Source organism: Macaca mulatta, chromosome 17 (assembly GCF_049350105.2).
Source record: "Macaca mulatta isolate MMU2019108-1 chromosome 17, T2T-MMU8v2.0, whole genome shotgun sequence".
NCBI lineage: Eukaryota > Metazoa > Chordata > Mammalia > Primates > Cercopithecidae > Macaca > Macaca mulatta.
Window position 1 is genome coordinate 66,377,501 of NC_133422.1, and position 25,734 is coordinate 66,403,234.

At 36.6% G+C, this 25,734-nt stretch overlaps 1 protein-coding gene across 2 annotated transcripts in view; it reads right to left on the minus strand.

Annotated features, from left to right (window-relative positions):
- Window positions 1-25,734, minus strand: part of DACH1 (dachshund family transcription factor 1) — a 435,676-nt gene that overhangs the window by 191,930 nt on the left and 218,012 nt on the right. For both annotated transcript variants that reach the window (XM_001082626.5, XM_015121170.3), the window contains exon 3: window positions 6,686-6,847. In XM_001082626.5, coding sequence (XP_001082626.1) covers window positions 6,686-6,847 — 162 coding nt within the window. The remainder of the gene's footprint in view (window positions 1-6,685; window positions 6,848-25,734) is intronic.

Genomic DNA, 25,734 nt, shown 5'->3' on the forward strand with positions numbered 1-25,734 from the left:
CAAGACTCTGGCTGTTAATATTGTTGGGTTTTACTCATCAGGCAGGAAGAAGGATCTTAAAAATCATTGTTAGGCAGAAAAACATTTTAGTTACCAAAACAAACAAACAAACAAAAAAAAAAACTTTCTACATTTAATCTGTTAAACAATAGCAAATTTCTTGTGAATCACTGATACTGTAATTGAACTGGAGACATTTTTAGAGCAAGCTTGCTTTGGCTTTTTCACCCTCCGATTTGGAATCTGCTCACAGTACTGCCAGCTTAACCAAAAAGGATTAACTCTCATATCCAACTGAGAACACAGATAATTCTCAGTAATTGGTAAAAAATGAAGATGAATGGGGCTGAGAGATAAGGAGCAATTAGCTCATCAGCAGTTACAGCTGTGCACTCAATCCGGATCCATCTCTTGAGTCTCGGCCCCTTTTAAAGAACCTAAGCAGAATAAGCATAGGACACCCCCTCCCTGAAAAAATTTCTATACCTGCCCATCATTTCTCTAGTCTTCCATTTTATTTCCTTACTATACAAAGACACCTGTCATAGCATGCTATGTAAATTACTACCTCTCTCAGGACCTATGTCTAAAGCCAATCTTCTTTTTAAACTTTTTTTTATAACAGAAACCAAATGACTACTGTAGACACTCTTAAATTCCCTGTCAATCGTTTCATTATAGCAGCATCATCTGTTTGAAAATATAAGCAATTCCCTCATCTAATTATAGGAAGGATTTGAGGTTCATTAACATTGCCAAGGCAGAGAATCCAATGTGCAATTGCAGAGCTCTGCTTGGTGGCCTGTGTTCTCAGTTTCCTTTTATTTGCTTTCTCAAGGTCTCCAAGACTTTTTCCTGAAATCATAAAATTAATCTTTTCCTTCCAAATAGACACATGTGTTAGAAGAAAGGAAATGACTCCAGCATAAACTATTTTGTTTCTGCAGGAATGGTTAAAATTTAAAAAGATAAAGAGTAGGGTGAGTTGAAGAAGATAATTTTATCTCTTTATCCGCCTGGCTTTTTTTCCCTTCATATATTTGTTTTGTTTTATTGGTTGAAGAACAGAAGAAGTAAGGAGTGATAAATACTCTTGAAGATCACGGCTTTATTCTCAAACTCAAGTCCTTATTTTTACTTGAAACTTCTACATTCGTGTAACAATTACAAGTTTGAGAAAATGAAAAACAATCATATGTTTCGAGCCTGTGAAATGTGTTCAGGTTTGTTGATGAGGGCATTAGTGTACCTTTGCCTATGTTCCACAATGTTCAAAAAGAGAAAATACTAAAGTCTTACAAATACTTCCCTTCCTTAAAGAAATTACAGCAGTTAGAAGGTTATGACTATGGTTTAAACAATGAGATTTTCTTGGGACATCTGTTTTGAGATTACATTTTGAATAGATATGAACTCATTTCCTACTAAGCAAGCAATCTACTATTGTTGATAGCTGTTTACCAGTTCTATGAGTCAGATATTAGCTAGTGGCAAAGGTCCCTCTTAAATCCTCCAAGTATTTTTTAAACTGTATACATAGTGTTTTCCTTAAATAAAATGTTAAGAGAAGTAAAAATGCAGTCTTTTCCTGCCTCTTGGTAAATTATACTCCAGAAAATGCTGCACTTGGGAATAATATTTAATGTATTTAGCTTTAAAGAGTTATTTCCTTTGTTGTCATTAGGGAAGGGAGTAAGACACTAGGTTTAGCAAGTATTTAAATAACATAGAAACTATTAAGAGATGCTCACTATGTCAATATTTATATACTATTTAAAAACTAGAAGTAAAATTAAGTTTCCTTTATTTAGATTAAACTGATTGTGATTAATTTAGTATCCCCAAAGTGTGCATAATGCCAAAAAAAAGAGGATAAACAGATTAAAACATAGCTATAGATACTATCAAATTGACCTTGAGTTCACCGGTTTTAAATTCCGCCTTTGCAATATCCCAGTCCCAATTTCCAAGCAGCATTTTTTAAGCTGGTTATGTAGATCATTCCTTAAAGCAAAAATATAGCAATTTGTCTGGCCTGTATGTTGTGGAGAGTGTTGCCACTAAAAAGAATCCAGGACATTTTTCCTTCTTATCTGCAATGTAGCTCGTATCAGCCAACCTGTCACAAGATAGTACTTGATATAAACAAGAGATTGCAAAGACATCTCAGTAATCAATATCAGGATGGCTACAGTATGGAAACCCCAACCAGTGCATATCATTTGTCTCAGCATCTATTTCTATGGTCAAATGAAGCATTAATTCAAATCATAAATCTATGGTGATTTAAATCTGGGAATGAGCACCTGCCTGCTTTAATGATTTATTTTGTACATTTCAGTAAGCAGGAGATTTGTCCATATGAACTGACAGGTCACCTTCAGATGCCAAGAGCAGACTGTTTATCACCATGCAGACTAGCATCTCATCTTAGCAAGTAAATATTAAACTAAAAGAATCCAATTGATTGTGGATGAGGGAGAATGGCGACATAGCCATATATTTTACTCAGTGTGTTGATGCCTCACTCGGATCTATCCTCAGGTGCTCACTTCTTCCTAAAGTGATCATTCTGTTGGAAAGATATGAGCTCAAGGTTACCATGTAAAATTGGGATATAAAATAATTATTTAACAGTGTCAAAGCTTTCTTTAAACATCTTTTTCTGGCTAATTTCTAAGGTTCATATTATGAACCAGGAAGGGTTGTGTGATACAAAATTATCCTGTTGTCTTACCCAGCAAATCAAACCAAACAAAGCAAAAACAAAATCTGTTATCTGGGGCTTTAAGGATTCATTTACAATCAAGGAAAAACACAATGCTCCTACAAAAAAAAAAAAAAAAAAAAAAAAAAAAAAAAAAAAAGAAAAAAAATGCCTAAAATGTTTAACAGAACTTATGAGCTAGATTAGTACAGGAGAAAACAAGAGCCCTGAATTGTCTTCAAAAATGTCACCGGATTTCGGCAAGACTGAGTAGCAACAATACATCATTTAAGTATCACCTCTCTGAACGGTTTCACTACTTCAAAGAGTCAACAGTTGATAGATTCATGAGAGCAGTCTGTATTCTGAAATATAGGCCTTGGAGATTCTTGGGATTCCTTCTAGAATTCATGTGCTTCAGTACCACTTCCTAACCACTTCATGGTAATTGGTTCTCCTGGAGGATTCAGCACATCTTGTTAAGACTGCCTACTTACCTACCCATCTCATCCATAGACTGTATGCCCCTGAGTCCTGGGCCTGTGTTGTGATTATTTTTTGTACTCCTAGAATGAGCTAATATCGAATGTCCTACAAAATCTAAAAGATGTAACAGCTGCCCTGAAATCTCCTCACAGACCTGCAGCTTAGCAAATAACAGCTACCAGAGAGAATAGAAAAGCAGGTGGAAGCAGTTGATGATGGTAAAAAGGAAGAAGGTGATTTCCAGGAGGACAGATTTGAAGAAATAGTAATAATAATAGCAAAAGCAATCCCCAAGCTATGAACCTTACTGATGACCAAACAAATTGATAAGCAGACATTGTAATAAATAATGTGACAAGTATTTTAATTTTCATGATATAGATACTATCATTTATGTCATTTTTTCAGTATGGAGTATTGGGCTCAGAAAGCTTACATACTTTACAAAGTCACAGAGCAAGTCTTTACTGAACACTTACCAAGAGACAGGCATTGTGGAGAGAAGATTGTGGCCATCAAAGCTGCAATTCAGGAATTGCTTTGATCTTTGATGCAGCTCAACCCCCACCTTCACCATTGCTTTGTACCTCCCCCACTACCACATCCCTCCTAAAATCACTTTCCTTGATGTCTAGATATATACCTGGGGTGAAAGTCTTCAGGAAGGATAATATCATAAATTGGAAATTCTTAGAGGACAGCAGCATGTGAGAATAGGATGAAAATTACAATGATAACATCTTTTTGCCCAAATCAGCTACAGATATCTAATATAAATGACCTGAATGCCTTAGGGACCAGCAGCAGCAACACTGATACTATGTTAACAGAATCTCAAACTATTAAGACTTTCTAGGAAAATTCAAGTAAATTTCTGTTCCTGGTTCATTTTGGCATTGGATGGGGGGTGTCAAAACTGAAAAGCAGTAACATCTATCAACTGCATACCTTAATGAAAAAAACAAAAGTGATTTATTCCAACTAAAATATAAAAGAAAATTCAAATTGTTTGTTTTTTAAGCCATTGCAATAGCCTATGTACCAAAATAATTAAAGTAAGCTACAATTTGTTTAGCAGGCAAATTTTGTCATGTACTATCAAATATGAAAAATATGTTTATGCTTAATTATGAACCATGTTCTCTTTATCTTATGCCTGTTGATTTCTCCAAAGTCAACTTCTGCTCTGGAAAATTCAAACAGAGATACCATGTTTTAATGTGTATTGCTTTAAATGTTGTTAAATTGTCTATTTTAAGAATCCCTTCTCATAAAACCAACTATTAAGAACAGTCTGCTTGAACAGTCTCATCTTCTAAAATTTTGAAAACAATCCAGATTGTTTTGTAATAATAGCCATAATGTACAAGTGGCTAATTACTTGTTTTAAAAAGTGACCAACAGGGCCCCATTTTATCAGTCTAGTAAAAGGCTTTTACTTTAAAGTGATAGTTCTAAAAACAGACTTACAATTCTTGCATTTTACTTCAATTCTGTTTTAATTTTTAAATGTCTAAATATAGGTGTGTGAACCATGCCCAAAACAATCCTCTTCCCTCCCCGTCTTCCCTCCAGGAGCATTACAAACATAAGCACAGATATTATCCTTAGTCCTCTGCAGTTGTAGGGCCATCTCTTTTGGCTCTCTTCCATGTCTTTTCATCCTTCTAAGAACTCACACTCACACCTACTCTCCATTCAAACCCACTACTGCTAGTCCTTTGCAATTTCCCTTATGTAGTTCTGCTGAAAAGGTGCATTTTTCCCTTTTTACATTACAAAAGGTGCCTTTTAGCATCACTGAAACAGTATTTTGTGTTTTGTCTATATATTTTACTCTAATATTCATGTCTGTGTATGTTTCCAGATAGCTGTTGTGAAAATGATTGTCACTAAAATCCACAGTATTCCTTTATATACCCTTAACTATGTCTTAATAGACTGAAAGTAGAGAGCTGACAATTAACTTAAGAAACAATCTAGGCCGGGCGCGGTGGCTCAAGCCTGTAATCCCAGCACTTTGGGAGGCCGAGACGGGCGGATCACGAGGTCAGGAGATCGAGACCATCCTGGCTAACACGGTGAAACCCCGTCTCTGCTAAAAAATACAAAAAAAAAAACTAGCCGGGCGCGGTGGCGAGCGCCTGTAGTCCCAACTACTCGGGAGGCTGAGGCAGGAGAATGGCGTGAACCCGGGAGGCGGAGCTTGCAGTGAGCTGAGATCCGGCCACTGCACTCCAGCCTGGGCGGCAGAGCCAGACTCTGTCTCAAAAAAAAAAAAAAAAAGCCGGGCGCGGTGGCTCACGCCTGTAATCCCAGCACTTTGGGAGGCCGAGGCGGGCGGATCACGAGGTCAGGAGATCGAGACCATCCTGGCGAACACGGTGAAACCCCGTCTCTACTAAAAATGCAAAAAATTAGCCGGGCGAGGCGGCGGGCGCCTGTAGTCCCAGCTACTCGGGAGGCTGAGGCAGGAGAATGGCGTAAACCCGGGAGGCGGAGCTTGCAGTGAGCCGAGATCGCGCCATTGCACTCCAGCCTGGGCGACGAAGCGAGACTCTGTCTCAAAAAAAAAAAAAAAAAAAAAGAAACAATCTATGAAAATGCTGCATGAAAAAGAGAATTTAATTGAATGGCCGTGAGTTATTAGGGTCTTCATAAATATACATTGGCTATAGTATCTTGCATACATCTTGTAGTACCCAAATTTCTCTTGTTAATTACATTTTGAGCACGATCTCTGCATTTGAAAGAGAAGCAATACAGTGCAATAGCAGAAAAACATGTTTTGCCGCATCAACATCCAGATGCTAAGGATTTCATTAATAAAAATATTAACCCATATTTGAAGTTGTGTTTGACAAAATGAATTACCCAAATGGATAGTTGGCACAGGTAAAACTGTTCCTTTTGGTTTGACAGTGACAGTTAACTTTTCATCTTTCTCCATATGGTAGGAAAGAAAAAAAATCAAGAAATTAAAGTTGTATTTTTTAAATGAGAGACATTGATAACCGTTATCTATAAAAAGAATTAATCATCAACATAATCTGTATTCCAAGAGGGCTAAGTTTGTGTCTTTTGTTGCCAATGGTAGTAAGTTTCTTACTTAATAACAAATGGATTAAAAGAATAGAAAAGTAAAGTGTAGGGTTTCATTTGTACATATTTCTCTGTCACCTTAGCTGCTCTCAATGTTTTAGAATTCTCTTGATTAAACTTTGCATTATGAAAGATGATAGCTGAATGCTTTTAGAAGTTGCAGACATAAAGTTGATCCTATAATTAAAAATAATGTTGCTAATTATTCCTTTAGAATGAACAATTATCATTAGTTGTTAGAGGCAAAATGGTATCCTCAAACATACACTGTTTTCAAGCTAAAAGTGTCAACTTTTTGAATGGGTAGCCAACAGTTTTGTTCTGGAAAAGCCAGTACTGCACTTCGGTAGCAAAGTGATCACAATAAGTTTCAGTGAACATAAAACTTACCAACACTTGAATTCATATCCCCGTTTTCAGAGTCTGCTCCATGTTGGTTATTACTGGCATGATAGTTGCTCATGGCTTCTAATTTGATTTTTTTCACCTTCATTGCTTCGGCAATAGCTGCATTGGTAGCAGCAGCAGCTGCTGCAGCTGCTGCTGTCAGACCTTAAAAGAATAAATTAAAAATGAGGTAATTCGAATTCCGATTTTTCATTTAATAGTTCCTGTACTTGCTATAACAAACATACAAACATTTATTAGAGTATCTGATTCCTTTATGCAACACTTTGATAATTTATACTCATTCCCAACTAGACAATGAAACAACATTGATATAAGGGGAGAGAGTGATTGCTACAGTCCAAAATTAAATATTAACAGAAACAAAATTCACAGATATAAGGCTAATAGTGGAAATGCAGCCACAGTTATTTCTTAAAGAAACCAATCTACCAATCTAAATATGTCCTTTCCTGCTTAAAATCCCCCGTAGCTGCCTACACGGAGGGAAAAATCTGAACTGTTAACTGAGTTCACAAGTCCTTTCACAAAGGCGTGTAAACCTACTTCCTCACCCAGTTTGTTTGTTGTCATCCACACCCTGGCTATGTCACACATGTCACCATTACCCATACATGCCCTGCCTCTTCAAGCCTGTGCTTTCACACATGCCATTGCCTTTTGCCTGGAACCTTCTTGCCCTATGACAGACATTTCCTTGACTTCTCATCCTCCTGAAGAAAGCTACTCATTAGAAGTCTTCCCATTCCATGGCCGCCAGCTGCCTGGATGCCTGGTCTGTTCTTCTCCCCCTGGCCCATGTTGATACCTGTGCTGCTGTTATAGGACATGCCACACTGCACTGGAATGGTCCGTTGGGACACCTGTTTTCCTCACTAGATCGTGAACTACTCAATGGCAGGAACTGTGTGTTGCTACACAGCTTGGTATTCCCAGTGTTCAAGGTGTCCAAAAATAAAATATAATATAATGAAAGCTAACACTTAGCTTCTAGTTATGAAATTTAAGTGCTGATTTAAGTGACACAAAAGTAACTTAATCATCTTAATAACCCTCTGTGATTGATCACTATTATCCTTACTTGAAAGATTAGAAAACCATGGCACACGATTTAAAACAGCACACTCTGGCCTCAGAGTTGACACTTTTAACCACTATGCCAAGGAAATCTGTCCAGAATAGTTCATCTTCATCCATCCAGAGAACAGGGGGTAGGGGCAGACATTAAATTAGAAATAGAGTTTGAGCTGGGTGCAGTAGCTCATGCCTGTAATCCCAGCACTTTGGGAGGCAGAGACAGGCAGATCCCTTGAGCCCAGGAGTTTGAGACAAACCTGGGTAACAGGATAAAACCCCCTCTCTACAAAAAATACAAAAAGTAGTTGGGCATGCTGGCCTGTGCCTGTAGCTCCAGCTACTCAGGAGGCTGAGGTGAGAAGATCAATTGAGCCTGAGAAGCTGAGGCTGCAGTAAGCTGTGAGCACACTTGGGTGGCAGAGTGAGATTCTGTCCCAAAAAAAGAGAAGAAAGAAAGGAAGAGAAAAGAAAAGGAAGGAAAAGAAAAACAAAAAGAACAAAAAGAAAAGAAACAGAGTATGAGACAAGATCTTGAAGACCAGAATTAAGACCATGCTGCTCTGACTTTACATATTTATAGAGAGAGATAATAAGCAGAGGTTTTTGAGCAGGGGAGTGGTTTGTCTTGCTAAATGTGTGAACTTTTGCCAAGTCAGTTCATTTCAGGCTGACGTCCCTCATCTGCAAAATGACAGACACTGGAATGTATAAATGATCTCTCCTAATTCTAAAACCTTAAGTCTACGAGAAGATAAATATCCCCACCCCCACCCATATATTTTTTTTTTACTGTGGCTGCTTTAGTATTTCTGACTACAGTGCTCCAGCCGTTTGAATTTATCTGTGTGATTTATTTCTACTCCCAGCTGGTGGATTAGAGCCTGAGCACCGCTCTCCTCCTTTTCCTCCCCGCTAATCATCACTTCTAGTTACTCTAGCAAATAAGTTCCTGCCCAAGGAATTATAAGGAAGTATTTTTCTATGAAAATCTCTGTTGGTTTTTTAGAGGTTAGAAGAAGACTTCACCTTTCCTTCAAATCAGACCAAAGAGGCCCTGACAACTTTCACCCCAACGCAACAGGACCTTCAGATTAGGTCTTTACATGAAAAACTGATAATCATCCCTTAAAAGGCACTAATCTAAACTCAAAGAATCCATCTGGGTTTGATCTGAACATTCATTGCCTTTTAAGTCACAACTTGAACTGATTCTCTCATCTTCCTATGATTGAATTTTCTCCCCAATTACTCATTTCCTTCAAAGATGTTTCAGAAAATTTTCTTTCCTGTTCTCTTAAAAGTCTCTTTGTGTTTTCCAGCAAATCTTTCTTCCTCAATTTTGTTTCGTCACCAGTGTGAACATCCCATTTTTCCTTGGTTACCTGATGTTGACCCATCTCAATTTATGACTTCAAAAGTCTTTGTCTTGGATTTGTGCTGCAGGGAAAACTTGTTCACAGTATTCAAATAATAAAGGTAAACTTACAACTCACTATTATCAGAGAGATCCAAATCAAATTAAGTACCAGGAACCATGTCTATGTATGACATGGCCTTGGAACCAACCATCAAATTTTCTTGAATATAATTTTCTTCACCTGTAAAACCATTCTAATCCCCAAGAAAAAATATAAGGACAAATACGATAAACTACGTGAGGAATGCCATATCATGTTTAGTAAAAACTAGGCATGCTATTCATTCTAGTTTGTTAAAAAGAAAGACTCGGCCTCACTGTAATTTCTGCAGAGTATCTGTGGCCTGACACAGCCCTCTCAGCTGGAATAATCACATTTGTCCTTAGGTGGCTGGATTAGCCCTTGACTTTTAAAAATATTTTTTATGATTTTATCATTTAGCTGATTTATTTATGGTACTCCTTTATTTTTCTATGACAACTTTTCCCAGTTTTACATTTTTAATACAAAGTCGAAAAGATATATGTGTGTCACTGACACACACACACACACACACACTCACACATTTTTACACGCTGTAACTTAACTACAACCCTTTTTAACATTCCACTTTTAGCCCAGTTTTATGAAAGCAGAAAGAAAGCTATGACATATGCAACAATTGTTGATTTTAGCTTCACTAACTCACCTGGCTGTTTGATGGGTTCTCAATTTTAATTATTTAATATCTTTCCAGTTCAACTAATTTTCTCCATTCCCACTGCCCCTCCCCACCAGTAAAAGTTCCAATCTTTTCTTTCTTAGAGTCCTGCTCAATATAATCAATATAATAGCTTCCACACCACCCATCTCCAATCTCTTACTATCCATGTCATAGTCAAATCTCATGAAAGAAAAGATTTTTCTTTTTTCTTCCTTTTTTTTTTTTTTTTTTTTTTTTTTGAGACAGAGTCTCCTTCTGTCACCCAGGCTGGAGTGCAGTGGCGTGATCTCCGCTCACTCCAACCTTCGCCTCCAGGGTTCAAGCTCTTCTTCTGTCTCAGCCGCCCGAGTAGCTGGGATTACATGCACGCACCACCACACCTAGTTCATTTTTGTATTTTTTGTAGAGACGGGGTTTCACCATGTTGGCCACGCTGGTCTCAAACTCCTAACCTCAAGTGATCCACCTGCCTTGGCTTCCCTAAGAGCTGGGATTACAGGCATGAGCCATGACACCTTGCCTGAAAGTGAGGATTTGAATATACACTCTATGCCTGCTCTTAGGATCCAGTCCAGTGCTTCTCATGGCTGTCAGCGCCCTTTGTTCTCAGTTCCCTGCCTGTCTGTATGGATCCCTTGCTCCTCCACCTCCCCCTTGCTCTCTGTGCTCCAGGTACATAGGCCTTCTTTCCTTTTCACTAGCGAACGACTTCATTCTTTCTTTTAAGTCAGTCTTCGCACATTCTGTTCTCACTTTCTAGAAGAGCCCTCTATGCCCTGGCCCCAGACTTGCCTATGCCTTCTTCATGCCATCACTTTAATATTATGTGCTCAGAGCTGGAGACTCAGGTTCCTGACTCTTCACTATCTACCTAGGAAAGAACTGTCAACATCTCAAGAATCAGCTCATGGCTTACTTTTTTAAAGAGCTGTACCTGACCTTCCCCAATCTACCCCACTTGCTTGTGTTTGCATCTCCCCTGCTGTATGTGAGTTTGCCATCCCTAGCTGTGCATCAGAATCACCCATGGAGCTTTTAAACCATGCAAATAGCTCAGCCCTGCCATCTGAGATTCTGAATCATCAAGTCTGGTTTGGGGCCTCTGCAACTGTATATTTTTGGTTAATCTTACTATTCTACAGGTCATTTTAATGAGTAATTCCAGTAAAGAAAAACAGTCTCTTAAACTCTTTATTGCTCTTTTTTGGGGGCTGGGGCCAAGGAGGGTAGGATTAGGATTCTGACCTCTAACTAGGTCATAGCACCAAAAGGGCAGAAATACTTTCTTAGTATATATATATCCCAAACATCCGCTGCAATGCTTGGCACATATTGTCACTGAATGAAAAAATGCTTATCAAATTAGATTACATGGAAAGCCACAGGAGAAACATGGTCATTATTTTGGCAATGTCAATGGAAAGTAATTTAAAACATTATTTTTATGTTATAATAAGTGTGTATATACTAAGAATAACAAATCTCGTTAATTTAATATAAAGCATGACTCTCCAAAGGTATGTCTTGCCTAGGGCTGGAGAGGATCACAAAGATTCACCACCTCAACCCACTCTGCATTTATTGAACTTCCTGTTGGCCTTGCATTCAGTCCCTGATGTAATTCTTAAATCCCTTCCAATTTCCTGTCTCTAAAAACATAGTTTACAATCTATACACTAACCTTAAATAGAGGTCCCATTGTATATGTTTTTCCCAAGCAAAGTTGTCTTAAAAAAAAATCATGTAATAAATTCACAAAATAACTCAAGTCTTTGGTCTATACTAAATAGATAATATATAAACTATAACAACATTTCTATGTAATCAAGAATTGCCCACTGGTGTAAACGCTGGCAAACCATAACATTTCACATCCTTTTCCTTCCTTTTATAACCCTTTCCACACTTATCGTAGACCTTCTGCCCTGTCTTCAGATTCAGGGAAATTTTTGCTACCCTCCCTCCTCTTCCATATCCCACTTTGAATTGTCTTATACCACAAATTACCACTGCTTTTACACTTTTCTTTCCTTTTCTTTCCTTTTCTTTTCTTTGTTGAGACAGAGTCTCGCTCTGTTACCCAGGCTGGAGAGCAGTGGTGGGATCTCGGCTCACTGCAACCTCCACCTCCCAGGTTCAAGCGATTCTCCTGCCCCAGGCTCCTGAGTAGCTGGGATTATAGGCACCCACCACCACGTCTGGCTAATTGTTTGGATATTTTTAGTAGAGATGGGGTTTCACCATGTTGGACAGGCTGGTCTCAAACTCCTGATCTCTGGTGATCCACCCGTCTCAGCCTTCCAAAGTGCAGGAATTACAGGCGTGAGCCACTGTGCCCACCCTGCTTTTACGTTTTTCATTCAAGCAACCCATTTCTCCCTCAGAACTAGGCAATCAGCTGCAGTGCATGATAAAGATACAGGTGATGTTCCCCAGGCCCACATCCACAGAATATTTCTGAAATGGACTAAGGAATCTGTGTTTTTGCATAAAAACACATTGCATAAAATTATCTCCTACACCAAGACAAAAAAGTACTGAACTGAGAAGTCAAAGTCTAAATTTTATTTTAAAAGATTCTAAATCTAATTTTATCATCAGAAATGGAGAAACTTTAATGTATATTTAAAGTTCATTTGCCAGATGTTTTTAGGAGGTTGAGATCCTAGGCAATGAATTCTGTGAGCACAAGTTAAACTACTTTGATTAGCTAGAGGTGCTTTATAATGCCTTCATCAGTTTCCAAGAAAGGAATGACGACTTTAAAAACCTTGTCTAACAGAACAAAACAACACAAACTAAAAAACAATTAAAAAAATCATTTTCCACTGAGTAAAAATTGATTGAGAAAGATTTTCTTTAAAAAAAAAAAAAAGTGTTTTCCTTCAGTGTAAAGATAACAAGTCATATATTGTGTTCTCTCTTCTAGGCCTGCACTTGGTCTTCAGGAAAAGAACTGTATATCAAACTTAGGTTAATACACTACCTGTCTTATGTGGTGCAATGTATTTAGATTTCTTTTTCTTTCCTATTGAATCTTGACAAATTATCACTTTCAAATTTAAAAGAATGAGTAGATTTTTACACAAAACTAGAAACATGCCTTGTCATATTACTATCTGAATTATGATGCAAACTTATGCTTGCTTCTTCAGAGTAAATTATAGATTTTTTTTAAATGGGCTATTGTTAAAAAATTGTAACTTTGCTAGTCAATTTCTTTTACTTTTATTCTCACTTTTTGATATTCCACTAAAGTCTTTTAAGATTCCTGCTACGTTAGTGACCAGCATAGAAACTATTTGTAATCTAGTCTCACTCTCTTATAAGAAATATGTATAATACAGTGGCTGGGGGGAAAAAGACACCCCAAAGAGCCGTGGAAACTTTGGACAGGATGCATCAAACTTATCTGGGATGGCACAGCGAGTTATATAATGTCCCATGCTTCAAAATTTTCATCTCTAAACGGAGGGATAACAATTCTGACCTCACAGATGTGTTGTAAAGAATGAAGGTGAAATAACTTGCAATAGCCTGGGCACACATCAAGCCCTCCCCCTCCATAAATGCTCACTGATACTGTGAAGTAACTCACTATCCATCATGTCTCTATGTTTAGTTTTACCTTTGTTCAATTACAAAAGTGCAAATAGGACAAAAAGTACCTAACAGCATTGAGTGAGAATTTAGCCATTTGGCAAATGGATATTTAAAAATCATGTTTCCATCAAATCATTGGATTTGGCTCTCTACATTGATCAGATTTATCATAAAATCACTGAATCTTCACTCTATGTTGTATTGATACAAAGCCTTCACTAGTTTAAATTCTGTATCCTAAAGCCAACCCATGGATTTGTCTTTTGGAAGATAAGCAGGCATTTTTACTATTTAGAGTATTCTTTTACTTTTTAAAGATAGTGTTTTCCTTCTGCTTTCAACTTTTATTAAGAAGGCCTTTAAATTATTCAAATGCCATTATGCAATCCTGATCACTTTCTTTAAAAAATGGAAAACTGTCTCTATTTTATTTATTTCAATTAAGTTAATACCCTTACTTATAAATAGAAGATTACAACTGTAGATTATAGATATCAATAAAAGAGACATATTGCTGTCAAATTCTTTCTCTGATCTGTTTGTTTGCTCATTAACTTGAAAGGTCCAATCTTTGATCTTTGGTTTCAAAGACATCAAGATGACTTCCAAATGTTTGATTTATTGTCTACTTTTACATCGCATTCCATATAAAATGCATTTCCCCAAATTTAATAGTTAAATAAAATGGGTTATATCCAAGGGATGTTAAGTATTCAAACTTTCCATATGATAGACTCGTTATTAGTTTGTGTTAGTTTGCTCACATTTAAACAAAACCATTTTAAACATGCAGTAGATTATAGCCAATGGTAGTTATTATTAATATTCTGGAATTGATAAGTTATTTATGTCTGGCATTCTTCCTACTGATTATTCAGAGAGACAGGCGGCTTATAAATATCTCATCACTCCACCGTCACAGATATTTCATCGACAGTGCTCATGCACAGCTATTAGCAATACGAATCTAACCATTACAAGAAGGAGGAAAATCGAACATGTGGCATTAATACGCAGTCCTGGTTCCTAACCATCTGATAGGCAGATGGTGTGAAGCGGATTCTCCAGCTGAAATGAAGGGGCACATCATTTAAAACCTTGTTTGCATTCTAACTGATATCAGTGCCATATTGATATACATGATACATCATGGCAGTATTTGAACAATCTAGTTTGTTTCAGTCATAAATGTTTACAGCCTTGTTTTTTTAAACTTATAAGCATGTTCAGAAGAGTGTATTTTTAATTTATGAAACCTATTGTTTACTTCTGTTGAACTAGAAGATTAGTGGAAAGCAGGAATATTAAATTACTTCAACCAGAGCAATATAACCAAGACAGATGAATAAAATGGGTTTCTATTTTCAATAAGGGTGTTAGCAAAAGAATTTTAAAATTAGCTCAGGCATTTTGTGCATTAAATACATTTATTCATTTAAACCTTTCAGCTATCTTTCCCCAAGTGGTATACAGAGAAACTTAATGCTTTACATAGTCATTCATTTAAAACTCTCACTGTGTGCAATTAATCTTGTCCAACAATTCAATTCAGAAAGTAAAACATCAAAAAGCATAGTTCAATTCAACAGTCATTACTGTGAAGTAATCTTTCTGCTCCTGACAGTTCCTATAGACTCTTTGCAAAACTCTGTTGAAGGTGCATTGTAAGCTCCACATGAGTTTGAATTACAGCTCAATTGAAATCACTCCAAGTCTTAGAATAACTCTTGGCTCAATATAACAATTTGAAAACACCAGTACCTTTTTTCTCCCTGTTTCCCTCCTATCCTTATTTAAATACCAGCTGTCAGAAACTGACACTAACTTTCAGTTATTTTATTTCTCAATACTTTCTAAATAAATTAAAATCGTGATTGAAACATGCATGTCTTCACTCTTGAATGATTAAATAACCAGAATGATAAGCAGATAGAATAAATAATTTAATTGTAAATCTGGTTAGACTGAAGATTTTGAGTGTGAACTTTTCTCTTAATGTCCATTAGACTGACTTTTCTTGGCCTTTGAAACACATTTGTATTCTGCGGAGAAAAAGAAAAATTGATCCTTGAGGCCATTAATGGAAACACTCCTTATACCAGTTTTGAGTCTTTCAATTGATTGAATTAGATTTTTTAAATGTTTGTACTAACAAAAAAAACTCCACTAATTTGGAGATATATACAGTAAGAAAGATGTTGTTATAATATGAACAATGAATTATAAATAAAATAGACATCAGATTTAGCATTATTTTTCTGGATAGCTTAAAATCTCAATTTCTCAGATTGAAGAGATTATAGAAGTGAAATCAGAAAGAGTAAACACCATAGGGAAGTCATCTGGCCATATCAATCACTGAGGAACTTCTATGAAAGCTTTTGGAAAGCTCACCTTCCGATCACTAACCCAGAATCAGGCTGAAACGGAATCAATAAAACTTTTAAATCTCTATAATTTGGTTTAAAATAAAATATTACCTAATTTGTATAAAGTTGAACTTGGCACTATAAGGTCTTAAATATGTAACTTTTACTCCACCTTTAACATTACTACCTTTAGAAAACTATTTCTAAACAACCTCTTGGTGTCTTACACTTGTAAAACTGGGGGACTAGAAAGACTTTACCTAATGTAACCCTTTTATTTTACTGATGATTAAATTTAGGGGCAATGAGGTTAATCATTTCTATAAAGTCACACCATTAAATAATCATAGAGTAACCCCAATTCTCCTTACTCCCAGTTCAGCACTGACCACACACACTCTATGAATAAATATTAAAAGAAAAGTACAGAAGACAGTAAACTATGGAGCCTTTGAAAGAGATGATCCCCCTTTGCTCTAGCAGTTTATGGATTATCTAGGAAGTCAAAGTTATAGACACTCAGGTATGTCACAAATACACCAATATAAATTGACTCCACTTAGAAATCTGATCTAAATGTTTGTGTTTCAGTTTTATAGAATTTAGACTATATCTGCCACAGAAACAATGGCCATTGAACTTTATGCACAAAATTTTAACCCATACTATTGGCGAAATACAATATAATTTGTTCCTGAATCCTATATATTACATAGGGCACAATGAGAAAAAAAAAAAAAAAGGAAAGTAAATAAATTATTCTTCTCTGCTATCTTTAACATAAAACAAATTCTAACCAGAAACAAATTGAACTAGATACACCTTAACTCTAATTTTCTTTTAAGCACCCCCTCATTATATCTTTTTCAATTATTTAATAAACTAGGCATTAGATATCTTCTTGTTGGTCTAAGGCCCAATACATCTTACTACTCACAGGACTCATCACCCAAAATTACTTAGTGAATTGACTCCATGTAGGTAGCTCTAACTAGCATGAGAGTGACTGAAAGTGTGTGATATTCTAAAAGGATGTTTTTGTTTGTTAAGAGGCTACTTGTTAAAGTATTGGTGATAGTTCAGGCAGTATAATAAGTGAAAAGAGGAAAAGATACCATAAATGTAATTTCCTGCAAAAGAATAACCTCATTGACATTTCAGTCTAAGTATAATCTCCTCAAATGTTCTACTTTCCTCAATGTCATGTAAATCCTTTTCTAAATCCATTGCTACCTCAATGTCTCAGTTGTTTTTTCTTTTTCCGGATTCCAAGTACCACATGGGGTTCTGTCCATGTATAGCTTATTGTTGAGGACAGAAAATGACAAAAAAAATCAAAAGAGGTGGCTATTTTTACATGTAAGTCTTGTTTGGGATGAGCCATCCAATGAAATAAAAATAGCTGGAAAATATGTGGCCACAAAAGTTTTCTGATACAGTAAATAAATGTTTTTCATGGAAAAGACTCATGCAAGAAATTTATTCATATATACATATATATGTATGAATATATGTACACATTCATATATATACACACACATAGAACACAGAATACACACACATACACACACACAATATTCTTTCTAAGTGGAGGTCAAAGTCTGAGTGGGCTAGGAACAATATACATGCAGAGTCACTGGTTAACAATAGAAACAGAGAAATCAGTGGTTGAGGCATTATATTTTTTACTTCTTTGTCACTAGGTCTAGCATTTATAACATCATCTCATTTAAACTCCATCATCAACCTACTAGGTAAGTATTTTCCTCATTTAGTTACAAAGGAAATGTGAATAGTGAGAGGCCAGTTGTAGCGCTTTCAAAAGTAGGTTTGTGGCTGCAGTTTTAAAGTTGGACTACGGAAAAAAAAACAACCTAGTTAATTTGGAAAAACACATCATGCCATGTGATAAGGAAGATTCCAATGAAACATGAGTTGTGGTCCGTAGTCTCTAGTCATTGTCATCTCCTAGAGGGTGGATTGCTAAAGGGTATGAAGTCCTTATGTTGGCACAATTTCATAATCATGGTCAAGTTACTCAATTATTTGAGTGTGACTTAGACAAATTACTTAGATAGTCTGATTATAAGGAGACTTTACACCTTATAGTTAAAAAAATAAATGGTGTTTAGGTTTGAATGTATTTATTTTATGAGGTCTGATTATTATATTCAATCCATCTCACCTAGGAACAGAGCAACTGTATATCAGGAAGAATTACCAATGTGTAGTATTATATTATTCACTTCTCTTTTGCTGCAAAAACTTATTCCAACAGAAAGAAATGTTTAGTTACTAACATGCCAAGAAATGTGAACCTTTTGTGTATTCTGACAGGAACTTTTGCTTTGTTTCAAAACATCTGTAAGTCATAGCAAATCTTCAATTTTCCTAACATCTTTTCATTTTAGACGCAATGTCTGTAGTTATACTGATCCAATGACTTCTCTTGACCTAATTTATACTGTACCAGGAGATTCTATTAAAAGAAACTAAATCACTGCAGTAGATTTATTCACCTTAAATAATTTAAGCTAATTGAAAAAGAACCAAACTAAAACTAAAACACTTCTCTCAAGCATTCAAATTCTGCATGTCAATTAGTAATTTAAATAACCAGCTAATCACAAAAGCTTTGTGAGAAACATGGACCTGTGCTATGTACATATCTCTCTACCTCCATTGAGCTGAAGATAGAAGTAAACATCAATTCTGATTCTACAAGTATGTATATCTCTTCTGTAGTTATTAGGTAATTCCAATAAAATGTTTTCATTGATGGACTTGAGATATTTTTTAACTTTTCCAAAAAAATTTCAAAAGAACATAGAAAAATAGAAATTTCACATCTAGTCACTCTTCTTTGTCAATGAGTTATGATAGTTCAAATTTGTAAGGTGACTTAAACAAAACAAAATGTAAAATACTTGTTATCTACAAAGATTAATACATCATAATAACCAAAGACTGAACTCCTATGGATTGGTTTAAAAATAACAAATTCAGGCCGGGCTCAGTGGCTCATGCCTACAATCCCAGCACTTTGGGAGGCCGAGGAGAGCAGATCACTTGAGGTCAGGAGTTCGAGACCAGCCTGGCCAACACAGTGAAACCAATCTCTACTGAAAAAAATATACAAAAATTAGCCAGACATGGTGGCACGCACCTGTAATCCCAGCTACCCGGGAGGCTGAGGCAGGAGAATGACGTAAACCCGGGAGGAAGAAGTTGCAGTGAGCAGAGATCATGCCACTGCACTCCAGCCTGGGTAACAGAGTGAGACTCCATCTCAAAAAAAAAAATTACAAACTCAGTTTAATATTATTATTGTATTATTGTTACTTTTCTTCTTAAGATAGTTGTTAAATATAATTTTGATTTATGCAATGTTCACAGTGGCACATAATGTGATTAGAAATTATAATATTCTAATTGTCCCATCCTTTGGAACTCCATTTGTAAAATCAATGGTCATTTTTCTCACGCATGTATTTGATTTTATAATTCAGCCATCTGTAATACCTGGAATATGTGGCATAATGACACGTATGACAGTCCTACAAAGAGTTTCAAAAGCTTTTTGCAATACTCTTACCATACATCTTTCTTATGAGAATTAGAAAATTCAAACATAACTTTATCTTGGAGGTAAAGCCCTTTGAAATATTGCTAAAGTGCATACTGAATAAAGACAACACACTTAAGCGGACTTTCTCCCCTTTAAACAGCATTCATCTTTTCAAAAGCAATAGATTCTCAGTCCACACGGAGTCTGTTGCATTATTCATTTCATGTGCAACCTCATGCTGGACCATAAATTGTTACTTTATCTAATCAAAGGAGACTTAACTCTACAGAAGGTCAAAGGTTTAATTTTGTGAAGTATTATCTTACGCTATGAGTTTAACCGAAAAATAGAAGAAGAAAAACAGCCAAGAAACTGGTAATAAATGAACCTTTATTGCCTCAGGCATTGGCCTAGTTAATAAACTTTCATTGAAGGTTTCTTTCAACTGTTACGGACAATGAGAGGGAAAAAATCTTAAATTACAGCCATGTGTGACTTTTAAAGCAGTCATTCTTTTTATCTCAACCTTCCTAGCTCAGGGAAAGAAGAAAAAAAAAGACAAAGAGAGATTGTCTTCGATCTCTTAACCAAAAATGTATGTTTCTAAACAGATGAAAAAGTACAGATAAACTTTTCTGAAAGCAGAGGTCAGCTTTGAACAATATTAAAAAAAAAAATGCTTTCTTGAGGTGTTGAATCTTAGAAAACAATCTCTCTAGCTCAACGTAAAACTACAAAAGGGAGGAGGAGGATATGTTTTCTTCCCAACAAGCCTAACTCTTAAATTGTAGTCTCCTGCTTAGCACAACATAATGCCTTATAATCTTGTCATTATTGCACAAAGTCAGCTGTAGTTTTTTTTTTTTTTTTTTTTGAGACGGAGTCTCGCTCTGTCACCCAGGCTGGAGTGCAGTGGCCAGATCTCAGCTCACTGCAAGCTCCGCCTCCCGGGTTCTCGCCATTCTCCTGCCTCAGCCTCCCGAGTAGCTGGGACCACAGGCGCTGCCACCTCGCCCGGCTAATTTTTTGTGTGTGTGTTTTTAGTAGAGACGGGGTTTCGCCGTGTTAGCCAGGATGGTCTCCATCTCCTGACCTAGTGATCCGCCCGTCTCGGCCTCCCAAAGTGCTGGGATTACAGGCTTGAGCCACCGCGCCCGGCAGTCAGCTGTAGTTTTGATATTAATTAAATGCATTGTAAATAAAACAGTATCTATGTATTATCTGACCTGTTTTAATGAAGAAATCCTCTATCATCAGAAATGCTAGTAGCAGAATAATTAATTGATATACAATTAAAATTTTTAAGAGGAACAATTTTATCTTCTAAGCTGATATTCTCAACCAACAATGTTCTATGTGTCGTTTTTATATCAATATTTTCTAGAGAAGTAAATGAACTGAGTTCTTCTCAACTATATCCACTTTTTCAGCTGGCACTGTGTTGAGGACGAAAGTTATCACAGCCTCAATTCCACTTCCATGCCACAGTATAAATAAGGTAGATCTTCCTGTCACCAACAGAGTTCATATAAACTGTGAAATAAGGAAGAAGCAATGTTTTGCATCATACCTCAGATCTTCTCCAAGAGAAGGGGAAAGAGAGCTGGCTCTGTACTCCTAACGGGACCCTCTCTGCCAGGTTCTATCCACAAATCACAATGCTCTCAGCAGGGCACCCAACCCTATTCCACCTAGCAGCATTTGGACAGAACTGGGGCTCTACTTCATTCCAGGGACATGTCCCCAGGCTGCTATCTTGGCCACCTTTGAATCTGAACATGATGGCTGCTTACACCAGCAGCACCAGGTGAAAGCAAGGCCAGGCTCCCTACTAAGGAATGCACTCTGCACAGCTGGAAGGCAATGAGTTCTACTGGGGTCAAGGATGAAGCAGGTTTATAGCAGCGGCTCTGCTTCTTTTCTATATTTGCCAAGAATAGCAAAGGAGACTTCTGAGAAGAGACCATCTAACCTGAATCATGAATGTAAAAAAAAAAAAAATCAAGTTCTATTCATAGAATATTAAGGACACAAACACGGTATTTCTAAGAATGTGGTTAAACTTAGATATAACTCAGAATCCAAAGCAAGTTGCAACAATTCGTTTTCATTGAATTAGTAGAGGGTTTTAGAATCAACGAGCAGGTTTGATTTTATATAAGAGACCATAAAGTGCTACTCCAAGTTTAGGAGGGGAAGCATTGTCGGAAGAGCAATTGATAAACATGATTCCCCCCACACTTGACTTACGGCATAATTTTTACAAGTGCATATAACTGAGGATCTTAAGAAAAGGTAAAGAAAATGCAGAAATATCAACTACTTTCTGGAACGAAACACTGTAGTTTAGAATGTACATAAATGAAAGACAAGTTGCATGTATGTGTGTAAACGATTTAGTAATAGCAAGGGTGGTCATGGTTTATAATTTCAATAATCTCACTTATTGTTCTTTAAGAGAAAAAGCCTGAGGTATATTTAGAAGGTGATCTCAAGGTCAGAGAAGCATGGGAGAGTAACAAAAGCAGGTATCTCAAGTCTAATTCTTTGTTCCATTAATCAGACTTTTATGGGCTTGGGAAAGTTTGCTATAGTACACAGGGAGGATAAGAAAAAGGAAAGATCAAGGGAATTCAAAGGATTTATTAAAAGTGCAGACAGTAACTCCAACTAGTGTTTTCGCTAGATAGACACAATTAATTAATTGTAACATTGTGAAACTAAAATGCTGAAAGAACGTGCTCATGCCTGCAATGCAGTAATGTAGCAAAATACGTATAATCTTTCAACCACCAGGAGCTTTTGTTGGTTTTTTAACCTAATCCACAGCTTGACATAGATCCTAGGGTAATAGAACACAGTTCCTTGATTGAAATAATATCTAAACATTGCTGCACTAGCCTGGTGGCCTAATAAGTCTGTGTTTCTGAAACTTGAGAAATTTCAAGTTTGGAAACAAACTGAGAGACTGAGCTCTGGCTTGAAAAGTCCTTCAAGAACTTGCATTTGAGACTGGAATATACCCTTTCCAGTTTAACAGGACCAAAAGAGATATAAAACTTCTGTAATCGGCCAGGTGCGGTAGCTCACGCCTGTAATACCAGCATTTTGGGAGGCCAAGGCAGGCAGATCACAAGGTCAGGGTTCGAGACCAGCCTGGCCAACGTGGTAAAAGCCCCATCTCTACTAAAAATACAAAACTTTGCCAGACCTTGTGGCGGGTGCCTGTAATCCCAGCTACTCGGGAGGCTGAGACAGGAGAATCGCTTGGACCCGAGAGGCGGAGATTGCGGTGAGCCGAGATCGTGCCACTGCACTCCAGCCTGGGCAACAAGAGCAAAACTCCATCTCAAAAAAAAAAAACTTTCTACAATCCTTTTTCTTTTAAGCAGTGACACAGTCAAAGCAAATTGTTTTCGTCGGCCACTCAAAAGTTACTAATAAGGAAAAAGTACAGTGTTGATAATTGTAGAGTCTGATACTTGTCATAAAAACATGAAGAATTTCAGAAGTGATCCATTAGCCCAGCTTTCCACATTTGGACATAAAAATGTGAACACTATCTACAAGTTTACTCATTGTTACGGAGAAAGTTGATCCATCTATTTGATCAAGTTTATTCACAGGAAAAACTTCAAATTGTTCAAAAACACACTAAATATATCTAAAAAGTAATTCTTATATACCATTTAGTGGAAAACAGAAAACCCTCTGTACTTATTTTGTTTTGTTCAAGGTACCTCAATTTGTAATAATGATAAGAATGCCATATTTGAGCATTTTAGTGAGTGTGGAATCATTTATAAGTCTGCATTTGCAGCAATAAATACACTCTGATTAAACTCTGAAAGACAATTGCAATAAAATATCCATTTCATTGTGGATTCTGCTGAATTTCAAAAAGCAAATAAAGTATGCCATTACTATTTACCAATACTCAGGTGTCTTGTAAAAATTGCTAAACAAAAATGGATGAATAGAGAAAGCAGAAAGGCATGGGTAGCATTATGTATACCCGAGGCTATAGGCAAACTATGCTCGTACATTTGGACAGTAGACTTCTAATATTTAAATAACGAAAATGATTTTTACTTAGCATCTGTCATTTGACACTATCAAATCACTTTATAACTGTTAATAAAAATGGATGCTTGGATGACAACTGAGGAGATTCTGAACACTGTCACAAATGTGAAGTCTTGGCATATTTTATCATTACCTTGTAAAGCATGAGCTGTGAAGCTGGAAGGGAAGTAGACAGCAAGAAAGAAGAGTCCTCAAATTAAATAATAAAGATATTAGTTTGAAAAAATACCAGTCCTTGTACAAGGAGTTTCTAAGAGCACAATTATGGTTAGTTAAATCAGGAAATCAAGGATGTCTACAACCGAATTTTTTTTTCCGTATTTCCTTTCTGCTACCTATTGGTAGATAACCCTCATATTAAAAAGTATTGAAAAGTTAGCTATAGCAATTCCAGGAATCCAACTAAAAAAGAATTAGCTGATTATGCTCTATGTTTCTTTTCAGTCCTTGAAGAAGTCTTTCCCGTGGGACACCTAAAAGGCTCTAACTGGCCAAGCTGTATCATCTGATCATGCCCAACCAATCATAGGCAAAGAGAACAGGGCCAGCATGACTCGCAACTGGGAAAGAACATGGGGCTGAGTCCTCCTAAGTGCATGACTGGAGAAACAATGGGAATACTTGAATCAAGTTAGGATTCTGTTAGAAAACAAGGGGTGATGGATTGTTACTGTGGAGCAACTAAAAAAGCCTGCGACAAAAGCTTTCTGGAGAATATTAAAGAAAATAGCTACCAACTTCAAAAAGAAGCCCACTTACTTTGCTATTTCCAATATTCCAATATTTGTCATCTTTCCCAAGCTTGCTCAACAGTAAACCTGCAACTCTTAGTTTCAGAGGATAATATTGTTGTTCTCAAGATACTACTTTATTCTCATAATTAAAGTCTTGGTCCTTCTCCATAAAAGTTTCATAAAATTACATAGTGAATTGGATGTTTATATTTAGAGTTATCAGGAACAGAAACATGAAATAGCACCCAACTGCTTTGAGTTTCCTTTCCTGTCTCTAGCTGGAGAGATCTAAACAATAAGATGGGATGTCTACAGAACACAAAGATGGTACCCTTCATTTAGTTACTATACAATCAAATATGTGACAATAAAATGTGGACACCAAAACACTGGTCATCTTTGACCTATATCAAATAGACACTTAAACTTTTCCAGTAACAGTGGGGTGGCTAAAATTGGTGGTAACATTTTCTCAATGCTTTGATACAGTACCAGAATCATTAGCCTCATGTTCTTCATTCTTAATGGTGCAGATCAGTTTAGAAAAATATGAAACAGCAACTGCAGAGCTCAAGAGAGGCAATGAGAAGAGAGAAAGAGGGGACTGGGGTGAAAGGGAGGGAAACAACAATAGCTTTAAGAGTACGTGTGTTTATGGCCAACTTAGTGCCGTTTTCTCCTCTTAATGTCCATCTTTGATACCATTAACAGGAAAAAAACAGTTAATTAAAAGTTCAAAAATGATGAGCAATAGCAGGTATATGGTATAGGACAAAGAATATAAGTTTTGAAGACTAAGATACGTGTTCCAGTCCCCTCTCAGTCATTAGATAGATGGCTTCTGTTTGTAAGATCTAATCTGTTTTTACCACAGTTAACTATTTCCCAGCATTAAAAATCAGGATCATGTTGCTTGGGTCTCATAGAATTGATGAGAACATTAGATGCCATAGGATGCATAAAAAGTAAGGTATAGAGGTGTTCAATGACAATCGTTTCCTTCCTATAATCTCATCATAGCAGTCCCTTTCCTGCCATTTATGCATTAGTAGCCCCACTACTGAAGGAGATGCCACTACTTGTTCAGGACAGACAGTAGGGCCAGGGCCATGGCAATTCTCCCACAAATGTGCCACTTCAACTTTATTTCTCAGGATCAATAATGGAACTTGCTAGGTAAATATGTTTCTTGTAAGAAATTTTGTTTTATAAGTATAGTCATGCATTGCATAATGATGTTTCTATCAACAACAGACCACATATACAACAGTGGTCCCATAAGATTATAACATTGCTGAAAAATTCTTATTGCACAATTACCATTTGGTTATTATTTCCTCACACTAGTTCAGTAATGTGCTGTACTGGTTTGCAGCCTAGGAGCAATAAGCCATACGTATAGTCTAGGTATGCAGTAAGTTATACCATCTAGGTTTGTGTAAGTATGCTCAATGATGTGCACACAAGATGAAA